Below are 13,107 nucleotides of genomic sequence, written 5' to 3'. Positions count from 1 at the left end.
TAGATTTGCTTTTTAGATAATATAATTAGTAAATACTTGTATTTGAATAAGAACCATTGAAAATTTATTTTTAAGATAGAGGTGGTCAAGATCATCTTTCAGCCTAAGAAAGTTTTCATGGACAGTTCAGATCATTTAAATAATTAGTGAGTTGGATTCTGAGTCGCGACGGAGGTAAAACGACCTAACTGTTTGTTGGAGTCGGTCATAAATGGTCTTTTGAAGGCCGTGAAGGGCGCATTCTCTCTCTCTCTCCCTCTGATTCTTCTTCTTTAAATCTGGACCATTGGTTACAATGGATAACGGATGGATGATGTTGACGTCATGCCGGTCCTTTTACTCCACCTTCATTCCTCTCTAATTAAAGAAAAAAAAAATAAGAAGAAGAAAGGGAGAAAAAAAAGGATCGGCTGAGCTTCTCCTTCGCTTTTCTTACTCTTTCTTTCAATTCATACTACGGTCAACGAATCCGTCTCTTCTTTGGGATTTTCCCTTCTTGGGTTCCCTTTTTTTGAATTTTCCTTTACTGTGTTTCTGTTTTGTTTTGGGTTTTTGGTTTCGTTTCTTTGCTTTTCTGGGCTTTCTTTTATTTGATGGGTTGTTGTTTTTGTGGCCTTCTTTCAACCATTCGGCCTTGATTTTTGTGGGTTCCTTGGAGTCTTTGGATTCCCACAGGGATTGGGTCTTTTGAGTTTTCTTCGATTATTGGGTCTTTTCTATGTACTGGTTGGGATTTGGGGATTCTTGAGTTCCTGGCTTTTTGGGTTTGTATTGAATTTGATTGTGTGGAATTTTAATTTTGGCAGCGTTGGGAGTTTGTGATTGGTGATTTGGAAAATTGAGCTTGGGTCTCTTTGGTTCGCTTCTAGTTCTTTGATTTTGGATTTTGGGTGGCGATTGGTTTGGAATCCGATCCAGTGAGAATTCGTTTTTTACGTTTTGTTTGATTTTTTTTTTCGGTCGTTTGGGTCCCTTTCGATCGGAATTGGGATTGGTTTTGATTGGGTTTCATTGGGTCTTCTTATTGTGTTGAGAACTTGTTTCTTGTCTGGATTGTCATCTTAAGGGAAGGATTTGTTATTAATACTATTGTTATTTTTAAGTTTCGGATTTTGGGTGGCGATTGGTTTGGAATCTGATCCAGTGGGAATTTGATATTTCCATTTTGTTTGATTTTTGGATGGTTTGGGTCCTTATCAAACAGAATTGGGATTGGTTTTGATTGGGTTTCGTTGGCTCTTCTTATTGTGTCGAGAACTTGTTTCTTATCTGGATTACTAGCTTTTTCTTTAAATTTCCTGTTTTGCTTTTTTCCGCTGTAATTGGTTGGATTCGGTTTTTTTTTTAAAATTGTTTTTCTATCTATTTGCGAATTTGATGATGAAGATGAGAACATGCGTTTTAAGGAATTGCTGATTTTTTTTCTGTTTGGGAAAACTTCAATTGTGTTGGAATAGTCGCTTTTCTTTTTCCTTTTTCCTTGTTGGTATTTTGGGCGCTCAAATCTTTGGGTACGATTTGGGAATATGGATTCAAGGATGGGCGACGAAGATGAGAATGTTGGAATAGCCACAAAATCTGATGTTAGGGTGGGCGGTCCGGGTGAGAAGGTGAAGGGTGCCGCAAGCATTAGTAGTAAGGATGTGTTCTTCAGGGCAGATAAGATCGATTTGAAGAGTTTGGATGTGAAGCTAGAGAAACACCTCAGTAGGGTGTGGTCAAGGGATAGAGAAGCCCCGAGGCCGAAGGAAGAATGGGAAATCGATCTGTCTAAGTTGGATATAAAATATGTTATAGCTCATGGGACGTACGGTACTGTGTACAAAGGCATTTATGACGGCCAGGATGTTGCAGGTAAAACTGCAATGCACTTGCTCTCTTTTGTTTCTTCATTAACTTCCTGTTTTGGAATTGAATTTTTGAAGTGCTTGGTATGTTTCTGTTTGGGATCAAGCATGTTGCTCAATTCTATGGTGCTTTTTGTTGCAACACTGAGGTCATGGGTTCATGGTTCAAAATATCGTATGCTTTCAGTTGGGAACACGGACAGAACAATCAAACGGAATGAGTTGGGGAGACTTGTAGTAGGGAAGTCTTAGTCCAAAACCGCTATTTGGAACCATGCATGGGTTTGATCTCAGCTTATCTACCCAAAGGGGAGCCTTACTTGTGGTTTTGAGAACTTGATTGGATGCCACCTCATGTTGCAACATTTTGGCAGCCGTTCCGATCCCAATTTACATATTGAAAAAGAGAAATCCTTAAAAATGGGTTTTTCATGACTTCAGAGGAAGTGAAAGTGAGTTAGAATTACTTATTGGTTGTTCCATGTTTGAATGTTCTATACAACAAAAGAAAGTAGATTCTTCTTTCATTAATTTTCATTTTCTTTCTTTAAATTATGTATATTACCCTGATTCCTTTTTTTAGGGTAAGATTTGATTCTGTCTTATGCAATTAGCTGTTGTTTTTATTTATTTATTTATTTTAAAATTAGTCCTTTTTTTTAAAAATAAAAAATCTTTGATGATGGGATTTGTTTGGTTATCCATCTCAATTTGGGAAGAGATGCCAATCATAATCTCCAATCTACCTAGAAGTAAGCAGACAAACTTTTCTTAGCTTTAAGAAGTTTTGCTATGATCACATGCAACTCTAACTCACAAACTTCTATGCGACCACTTGGCACATGCCGAAAGGCCACATCATCTGTTAGGTGTGTCATACCATGTGGTGACTTTTAGGGCCTGTTGGAAACTATTGATTCTAATGAAGAGGAATCTAGGGCCCTTTTAATACTGTTATTATGTGGGCATCTTCATCAAATCTGCAATGGTTGCATCCTTTACCATTAAAGATATTTGACATTTGGTTAATCATTTTGGATGTATACTTTGCTCTTACTTGAGAGAGGCAAAGGAGTTGTCTGATCTCTTGTTAGAGAGGGATTGGAGGGAGATCTGTTGTTGTTAGATACCCATTGCCTCTTCTGGCCTTTTCTTCTTTTCTCTTTGGAAACCCAGTCATTCAAAAAAAAAGGAAAAAAAGAAGAAGAAGAAGAAGAAAAGAATAGGTGGCTAATTCTTTAGTTAAATAAATAATGTATAAATGGGAGAAATTCAATCAAAGTGGAGCTTAATAACATCACCCCTCCCATAGAGAACCAGGGCCTGAGGTAGTTAGGACCAAAACTGCAAAGTTTCAGTTAGGGAGATAATGACTAATCTGAAAGCATTCCCAAATGTCAAAGGTTATAAGCCAGGCAGATTTGTTTTTCAATATTAGCCTCTTTCTTTCTTTGATTTCTTGATCCAGATTACATATGGAAAGGCACAGCTGTAACAACAAAAGTAGTAGAACAAAAGAACTAAAAATGACCAGAAAGTGAAGAACATTCCTTAATAATTCAAGAAAGAAAATAAAAATACATGCATATAAAATATGTATACTTCAGTTCCACATGCATTCATTTGAAGGAAAAAAGAAAGAAAGAAAGAAACATAATCATAGCAAACAAAGGGCAAAAATAGGAAAGTATCTTCAATACTAGAGAAATTCTCTAATCGCCAGATCCACGCTTTGGGTTGTTGAAAGAGGTTTAGATTTCTGTTTTCTCGCACTTGATATCCATTTAGAACACTCAACGCTATGAAAGCTTCTTTTCTCCAATCCATGATGCCCAAATCAATGGAAGAAAATGACCAGAACATGATTTGTAGTCTTTTTCTAGGAACCAAAGTTATCTGAGTTGGTTGAGTTAGATAGGACTTGGTTCACCTGCAAGATTTTGTGGTATTATTTGCTAGATTGAGATTGATCCATACTATCCACATGATTTTGGCAGGAACCTTGAGTTTCATATTTGAAAAGAATGGCCCGGAGTGCCATTGCTTGTGTGGGATCAATCTGAAGAGGGCTTACTCGCGATTTCTTTGAGTGCAGCATGTGAGGAAAAAGACAAGGAGATACTGATGGTCAAAGGAATCGAACAACTAAGGATCAAAGAAGCATCCAAGACACTAGGGAAGAGGAAAGATAGTCCTACCCAGGCGATATTTAATTAATGATTTCCACAAACATACAACATAAAATGCAATGTAGGAGGAATATTTCAACTGGTAGGTTATCATATGAAAACATTAAAAAAACAATCAACTTCCATTCAATAACCAAAACCTTTATTACATCAGCACTCAAACAATATTGTAGATGAGTCAAAATATTAATTCTAGTCCAAAATCTTGATTCCTAAATCAATGTGGAACCAATATGATTGGGAATGTTTTCTAACCAAAAGAAACCCCAAAGGGAATAGGAAGTTGGTTTAAACACTGAACAATGATTCTTGTCCTAAAAAACAATAAAATGATAACTTCACCCCTAGTCTGGTAGTCTCATCACTAAAATTAGCATCCGTTTGGATGCACCCTCTACAAGGGCGTTTGATTCCTAAATGCCATTTTGATCCAAACGGCAGTTGAACATGTGCATTTGGATGCATTTTTCCAACCCCATCTCATTTTCCTCTCAATAAAGTAGGCACTAAAATGGCTGACTTGGCAAAAACCAGTCAACCAAAAAAGCAGGCCTAAAAACCCCTTTTCTGGAAACTCCCCTTTGAGGAAGTGCATCCAAACAGGATAATGTCAAAATGAAGTTATTCTAAAAATAACTTCACCTGAACTTAGCTCTTGCAGAGCAAAAATCTGTGGATCACATGAAAAACGGACACACAGGTGCAAGTTCTAAAGCTCTGTTATATATGACAGGAAACGAGTGCAAAGTTCATGTCTTTGGTGCATAGTGTGTTTATTTCAGAACCAAAGTTTATGTTTCCCATACAAAATGGGTCATTGGTGCGGACTTTTTGTATGCATGATTGGTATCTTCTAGTGACGATCATAGTTCAAAAACTCAACTCGATGTTCATCTGGGTCAGGCCAACTCGAAAACTAAACCCAACTTTACTCGATATTTAATAATTGTAATTAAAATATTTGTAATTATAAAGAAGATTAAAATAGTTATTTCTCTTATAAGTATTATAAAATACAATATCTATCTGCAAAGTGCTTTGTAGCTGAGTGGTGGAGGCTGCCACTTCATCTCATTGAACTCATGAGTTTGAATCCTGCATCCTTCTCTTTTTAGGTTTTTCTCCAAAACCACAAACAATCACTCCCATCATCGAGAGCCATGATGTGGTAGTGAACTGACTAGTCCGATAACCAGATCCACCCAAGCAGGTAAGTACCCTTGAATTCCTGTTTCACATTCCGAGTGACTCAGCTTGAGTCACCCTGAGTCGCACCAGGTCAACCTTATTTTGTGGGTCAACTCGACAAGTCTGACCAACTCCTGGCCGAGTCAGTCTCAAAACTTAGTTCCGTAAGGACTTGGCTTCAAATCTTGGCAAGTCAACTCAACTGAGTTTGAAGTAGAGTCAGCAGGTTCTAGAAATATGATGAAGACTCACTTCACATTTATTGTATCATTATTCGATCCCAGGTTGGCTGCACCTAAGTTTCATGATTTCTTACGGCTCTTCCATTGACAATCAACCATTTTAGTTGTGAGAAGGAGAGATGGCTAAATCATCAGCTTGTCAAAGAATTACTTGAGAACATATATTAAGTCATTCCTATTATTGACATTAAACTCACCGCATATTTTTTTTTCCGCATTACAGTGAAGGTGTTGGATTGGGGAGAGGATGGTATGGCCACAAATGCTGAAACCGCTGCTCTTCGGGCATCATTTCGGCAGGAAGTCGCCGTTTGGCATAAGCTCGACCATCCAAATGTTACAAAGGTAAATACATTCTGTATTTTTCAAACCTTTGTGAGTGATAATCATTCTAATGAAGAAAGGTGTAAGCCTTAAATTATCCTTTATCAAAATTTTAGGGAAAGCTAGCTTTTTGGATTTAAACTGTCTCTTTGGATTTTTTTAGCTTTTTTCTAGTTCCTATGCTACGTTGGTCTTCTTCAGTCTTCGAGGCTGGCAAGAGGACATAGTGAGTTTTTTTTTTAGGGGTGCGCCAGGCCATGCAGTAGTGCCATGCAAAGGTGTCAACGCTCAAGGGGCCCAACACCAAGTTGCTGTGGTGGGCCCTCTCCAACAAGAAACTAATTTAATATCATGTGATCTGCTGGGCCATGTAACAGATATTAAACTGATAAGAACATATACTATGCCTGATCTTTTAACCTTTTCATTCAAATTGTGACTTCTGTGTTTTGTGCTACATAGTTTGTCGGAGCGTCGATGGGAACTTCTGAACTCAAGATTCCAACTCAAAATCCTTCAAATAGTGCCAACCGTAGTTTCCTTCCAGCAAGAGCATGTTGTGTTGTCGTAGAGTATCTTGCTGGCGGGACATTGAAACAGTATTTGATAAAAAATAGAAGAAAGAAGCTCGCCTTTAAGATTGTGATTCAGCTCGCCTTGGACCTCTCGAGGGGGTGAGTGCGCCGGTTGTTTCTTGCATTTGAAATGCAAATGTTTGCAAACGGGCATCCACACAATTAAATATGCTTCCTTTGTTCTGATTTTGTAGATTGAGCTATCTCCATTCGAGGAAGATTGTACACCGTGATGTTAAAAGTGAAAATATGCTGCTAGATTCTCAGCGGAATCTCAAGATTGCTGATTTTGGTGTTGCTCGTGTCGAAGCTCAGAATCCCAAGGACATGACTGGTGAAACTGGTACCCTTGGATACATGGCCCCAGAGGTGTGCAAAGCTTGTTAATCTTTAAAAATATTTAGGAGGCGGAAATCTTTTATTGTGTCACTTTTATTGTCTGAAACCCACTACAGTCTAAAAGGTGACTGAAATATGCATTTCAGACTTGGGAAGATGGGCACTTGTCCTTCTACAGGAAGGACCAGGCTATTTTGTGTTTTTCACCATTTGTTGGATTTTGGTAACTAATTCATGGTGCATATGCTATATGGGTTCGTCAATTGAGACCAGCCAGATCAGTGGCCCCATTCTGGATTGAGCAGAACCCAAAAGTCTCACTGATTGGTTGATCATAACAATTTGATGTAGGCTCTTGAATTAGGACCTCTGACCATTTTCCTCTCTACTGACCATTTTGATGGTTGGAGTCACAATAATTATATTTTCAGGATTTGCTCCATCTAAATTGTGGCCCATGATTTTTGGGTGATCTGATTGAAATGCATGTATGCCATGTGTACAGTGGATGGGCCACTACCATTTAACAAATAGTGAAAGATACACATGGTAGACTAGATAGTGACTTTTGGAACAAGAGACCGTGAACTGGGTATAGGTTCCGAGAACTTGAAAATGAGTGCTGATTTCTTGCTGCTTCACTTCCATAATTCTAACAAAGTCCTCTGTATAGGTTCTCGATGGTAAACCTTACAACAGAAGGTGCGATGTGTACAGCTTTGGCATATGCTTATGGGAGATCTACTGCTGTGACATGCCATACCCTGATCTCAGTTTCGCAGAGGTCTCATCAGCCGTTGTGCGACAGGTTTGTCTGTCTACTATATGTTTCCCGCTTGATTAGATATGTAGATTATTCTTTCAATTGCAAGTCTAAATTACTTTGTTTTCTACAAACATGAGTTATCTTGAATTTTTTAGAAATCCAATGGCAAGAAACATTATGAAACTTTCATCAATGTGATTCTCATTCAGTGACATAATATCGGGTCTTCTAGAATCATGTGGGGTAAAAGGCTGGGAATTATACCAACGAATACGGTGCTGGAAGGGCATTCTCTTACTCTACACTAGGGTGTAAGGCATGTCTGATGCACATGGAGAGAGGAAAGGGGAGAGACGAGGTGAGGGCATGTGGCCACATGCTCCCCATTAAATGGTGGGTAACCCATCGCCACTTTTTCTGGTGTTATAGCCCACTTGAGTTTTAGATCTGCCTGTTTTCCTAACATGAGGGCACAATAGATGTATGGAGTGGGTTGCACATGTCATCATCGTGGATCCACAACATTTGTGGCATGGATCTCTGGTGGTACTGTCAGCGTGGGCTACAAGTAGAGAAGAGGAGCAGGCTACTCCCATTAGATATGTTGCTTCTTGCGGGTAAAATCTAGTTCGTCGTTGCAAGCATTTTGCGGGTGAAATCTGAACCTTTGGACTGATAGTAGCCACAATTTCTAGTTCCCAAAATACCCCTGCTTTTATTAGAAGTGTCTTCTCATGTACTTTGAATATCCAAAGATCTCTGCCCAATGGTACTATGAGGTCGAGCTGTGTGGACCCCACCGTGATGTGCATCGGATATCCACACCGTGTATTTGGTGGGTCCCCTATAGGTTATCTATCCTAAAAATCAGTCATATATAGAACTCTGGTGGGTCACACCATCTAAAACAGTGTGAAAACATTCTAAAATATCTAAAAGCATTTGGCGGGGCCCACCTGAGTTTTGGATACGGCTGAACCTTGGTGTGATCCTTCATCCAAATGGGACACACACAATGTATGGGCTGGATGTCTAAACCACATCTCATTGGGCCCTATAAACAATCATGAAGGTTTCAATGGGTGGGTAACTACTCTCAACTGTTGTTTGTGGTGTGGCCCACCTAAGTCATAGATTGAACTGATTTTTAGGCTCATGACCACCATGGAATGGTGCATCTGATTGATGGGGTGGATGTCCAACACGCATCACAGTGGGGCCCACAAAGCTCAACCTCATGGGAAGCACCCATGAGGTCGACCTCATGGTACACACACACACCCCAAATCTTGATTGTTCAAATATCTGAAAATTGACAAGTCATGAGTCATGAGCCAATACAACCTGTAATGGACCCAATTCTTTTACCCAAAAAATTTGAAAATTTATTGGAAAATATGGAAAATGTGAGACTACTATAATCTATCTTTTAAAAAAAAAATTTAAAAAAAAAAAAAAACAAAACATGTTTTCAATGGTGTAGTAGTTATCCTTTGATAAAAATGCTATTTTTCAGCCTAATCTGCTGAAAGTCAACCAAATAGGCATAATCAAAACACAAAGCAAGCATGAATGGTGGATTATGGCCAATTAAATTGATTTTTGTTTTTGAGACAAAATGGCCAATTACATTGAAACACACAACTAAAAAGAAAATGGAGAAAGAGAAAAAAAATCCCATTTACCCCATTTTCCCAAATTTATTCAATATGGTCCATTCCACTTCAGTTCATTCAATCCAATTCAAATCTTGTGTTCTGGTAATGCAGGGGCATTTTCACACCGGGCTCGAGTGGGGTCGCCTGTGGGATGCAGGGGCACGCTCGGGGTGGGTGGGGCCCACAGGGGAGGTCTCGTGTTCGAGACTTCCTCACCGGGGGTGATTAGTGCGCATTTCACACCGCCGGGCTCGTGTGGGGTAGCCCATGGGATGCGTGGACAAACTCGGGGTGGGCGGCCCATGTGAGGCAGTACCTATGTGATTTGGGGCCCATGAGAGGGGTTCGGCCGAGGTCCTAACTCATGAGATGTGGGGCCTGGGCTATGAGGTAAAGGGATTAATTCGCCATGCTCTAACAGTTCGAGCTTTTAGAACAAGTGGTTAATTGTCCTGCATCAAATTGGTATCAGAGCGGGAGGTCTCGTGTTCGAGACTCCTCATCGAGAGGTGATTAATGCATGGGCATTTTCACATCGGGCTCGAGTGGGGTCCCCTGTGGGGTGCAGGGGCACACTCAGGGTGGGCGGGGCCCACGGGGGTGATTAATACACATATCTAGTATACAATGAGCTTCTAAGTTTCATCTAAGATTGAAAACAGTTGAGGGAAGTCTTTATGGCCGTATTGGGTTGTATCGGATCTTGTACATCCCGTCGACTATCACAGGGATTGATATTTCAAGTCCCCCGTTGCACCCCTGAAACTCGTATTCACCAAAGCCAATATGGATAACAATATAGCTCTATTATTTTTGAACCATGATTGTAACCCAATCATTACATTGGAAATATGGTCCTAACTGGCGGATTGGTGGACATAATGGATGGTACTCAAATTCAACAGACAAATGCCCTTTAATCAGAGGTCAAGATTGATTTAAGCAATATGATTATGTGGATATAGTTGATCTACACAAGTCCCACTATCTGGGCAGTCTAGATTAGCGATACATGTAAAATGCATAGTAGAACCCCCAGCAACAGAGTTAGTATAATGAGCAATGACTGTCACCCCATCATTCCCGGACTCATGGTTGCCCTCCTTGACTGGTGATTTTTAAATGTAATCACAAATAGCTCTTCATTTATTCTAGGACCAGCGTACTCTTCAAAAGGGCCACTTCAATTCTCGGCTAAGCCAAGATCGTTACCTCACTACTGTAGTTACCATCTATGCTACCTACGGGATCATTTCATTTATAAAAATGTTGCCATCGCAGACACATATCCATGGTTTAAAGAGTTGGTTGAGTCTAATGCAACTTGTTCGAGTTGACTCGGACTCAGTCAGACTTGAACTGGTTTGATACCACGAGTTCCCCCCCCCCCCGACTCGCGTGAGTTCCGGTTCAGCCCCATTCTGGTGAGTCACGACTCTGACTCAGGTACAAATGAGTCGGGTCTTGTTGCCCAGTCTTCTGATCATGCACATATTGGATGTATGTCACATTGCTCTTAGGAGAACACCTTCATGATTCTTTTCTTCTATTTACATATTATTTGTACACTATTAATATAGTTTTTAAGTACTCAAAAGTTTATATCAATGAGTTTTGTTCTTCCTATGCTTTTAAGAACTAATGCTAATAGAATATTAGTTTTTACTGGTTTCATATGAATTGTAGAGATGTCCTCAGGTGTCATGTATTCAACATTCCATATTTGGGACCTCGTGTCTGCATTAGATGCCAATTAGGGCTGCAACTTGGGTGGGTTGGGTTGAGGGTCAATGTAATCCTGACCTTATATCAAGAAGACGCAATCCACAACCTGACCCAACCTGAATTCCAACCCAAGGTTCCTAACCTGAATTCAACTCAAATTCCTCTATACTTAACCCTAAACCGATCCAACCTGACCCAAATACATGCATTTTTATCCAACCTGACCTAACCTGACCCAAATTTGCTCGACCTGACCCAATCTAGTTTCAAATAAGTTTGGGAATTTTCCAACCCTGACTTGACTCAAGGACCCTGACAACCCGACTCGGGTTTGGTCAGTACCTAATACGAATGCTCATGCCATGTCTACATTATCTTAGACTATCATGGTTTATATGACTTGTGCTCTGTAGAATTTGAGAAATAAACAAAAGTCATTTGCATTTGTCTGAAGTTTTTGTTTAGTAGCTAGTAGGCGTACCACTGAATTTGAATTGTTCAGGGAAATGGCAAAAACGCCAGCCGGATCTTACTTCACTAGTTCTTCCAGATTGGTCAGCATATCTAATAAAAGAAAAGAAAATATCTAAGGACATGGAGATTGAAGAATATCTTAACAGCATGCATGTGGTCGTGTGAAAAGTCTGGACTGCCTGTTGGGTGCCCTGGCCAAAACATCAGGCTGGGCCACTCATCACGTGGACTTTGTGTTCATGAAAAAGAAGCCATTTAGAAAACCTGACCAACCTTCCATATTCAACATCCATGCTGCCTGATTTTTTAAAATGGGTCCATGGTAATTTCATGGTTGACCGCACCTGATGAATGAGTCGATATCTCAGACGTCCGTCATGTTGCCAAATGTGCAATGAAAATCTTCCTCAATAATCGTTCACTAAGAAACAAGAAAAAAGAAGTTAAAATCAGTCATGATTTCTAAGAAAAAAAGAAGCAGGACATTTAGGGCCCGTTTGGATACCACCAAATAAGTTACTTTTTCTACTTGAAGCAGTAGGTAAGTAAGAATGGTTTATGATGAATTCAAAGTAACTTTTTTACTTACAGTTAATCACTTCAGCTTAATATGTAGAAACCAAGATAAGTTACTTAAGGCATTAGTAGCTTATCTTAAGTAACTTATGATCCAAACACCCCCTTAACATCCATAGCTTTTTAACCACTGAAACGGATTTGAGTTTTCATTGTTTGATCATTGCAATACAAGAAATTGTTCTGATACAGTCGGAAGCACAGTTTGGATATGCTTGTCATTCTACTTATTGCATTAAGAGAACGGGACATGGCCGGCTTACTGAAACGACCAGTTTCTAGCATGATATAAAAACTTGAAAACTCAACTCGACCCAATATCCAGCTGGGTTGAGTTGACTCAAAGACTCGATTAAACTCAACTCGATGTTTAGTAATTAAATTAGGAATTTAATTACACTTAAATAGTATGAATAAAAAAATATGCAAATTTGAATACAGAACTCACATGTGGTCGGCTGGTAAATCCTGTCCCTCAGCTGACTCAAGTGAGTGACTTGGTTCTAGTCATGTTGAGTTGTGTCAAATTGACTGAGTAGGGGAGCTGACTCAGTCGAGCTGAGTCTGAACCAAATCTGACTCCTAAGCAAGTTTCACAATAACTCGACTTGATTTCCTGTCGAGTTGAGTCACTGAGTTTTCGAAGTATGGTTTCTGGTGGGAGTTTGTTTCATCTTTTTCTTATTTGAATTTGGCAGAATTTGCGACCTGAAATCCCTCGTTGCTGCCCAAACTCATTTGCGAACATCATGCGCAAGTGCTGGGATGCAAATGCGGAGAAGCGACCTGAAATGGCAGAGGTGGTGACTCTTTTAGAGGCTATTGACACGAGCAAGGGAGGCGGCATGATCCCTGACGATCAGGTGAATGGATGTTTCTGCTTCAGTGCAGCTCGGGGTCCTTGATCCTCTCTCTCTCTCTCTCTCTCTCTCTCTCTCTCTGGCCTGTGTTCTTTCTGCCTTTTCGTCTTCTTTTTTTTTCTTTCTTTCTTTCTTTCATATATACACGTCGAAGGAAGGCAGTTTCGTGTATGTTGTCACCCGGAATGCTAGTGCTTTGGGGTTGTTCTTAACTTCTAAACTGCTTGTAATGCCTGTATCATAAGTCCTGCTGGATCAGTAGTGGGTGTCGACCCATGGCAGGTCGATCAGGCCATCCATCTAAATCGGGTCCCATCTGTTGATGGGCCACTGGTTGAAAATCA

The 13,107-nt window shown here is 39.9% G+C and overlaps 1 protein-coding gene and 1 non-coding gene across 2 annotated transcripts; one reads left to right on the top strand and one right to left on the bottom strand.

Moving 5' to 3' along the window:
- The first annotated feature begins 306 nt into the window (after window positions 1–306).
- Window positions 307–13,107, top strand: LOC131249425 (serine/threonine-protein kinase STY13-like). The gene is made up of 6 exons (XM_058250216.1): window positions 307–1,854; window positions 5,690–5,811; window positions 6,253–6,464; window positions 6,560–6,734; window positions 7,378–7,512; window positions 12,602–13,107. The coding sequence occupies exons 1-6, from the start codon at window positions 1,527–1,529 to the stop codon at window positions 12,806–12,808; spliced, it is 1,179 nt and encodes a 392-aa protein (XP_058106199.1). The 5' UTR covers window positions 307–1,526; the 3' UTR covers window positions 12,809–13,107.
- On the bottom strand, window positions 6,031–6,227 carry LOC131250473 (U2 spliceosomal RNA). The gene has a single exon (XR_009173398.1). It is a non-coding gene; the product is annotated as a U2 spliceosomal RNA (small nuclear RNA).

Source organism: Magnolia sinica, chromosome 6 (genome assembly GCF_029962835.1).
Source record: "Magnolia sinica isolate HGM2019 chromosome 6, MsV1, whole genome shotgun sequence".
NCBI classification, from domain to species: Eukaryota; Viridiplantae; Streptophyta; class Magnoliopsida; order Magnoliales; family Magnoliaceae; genus Magnolia; species Magnolia sinica.
The sequence above is the reverse complement of the archived record's forward strand: the minus strand, read 5'-3'. Positions and strand labels throughout refer to the sequence as shown.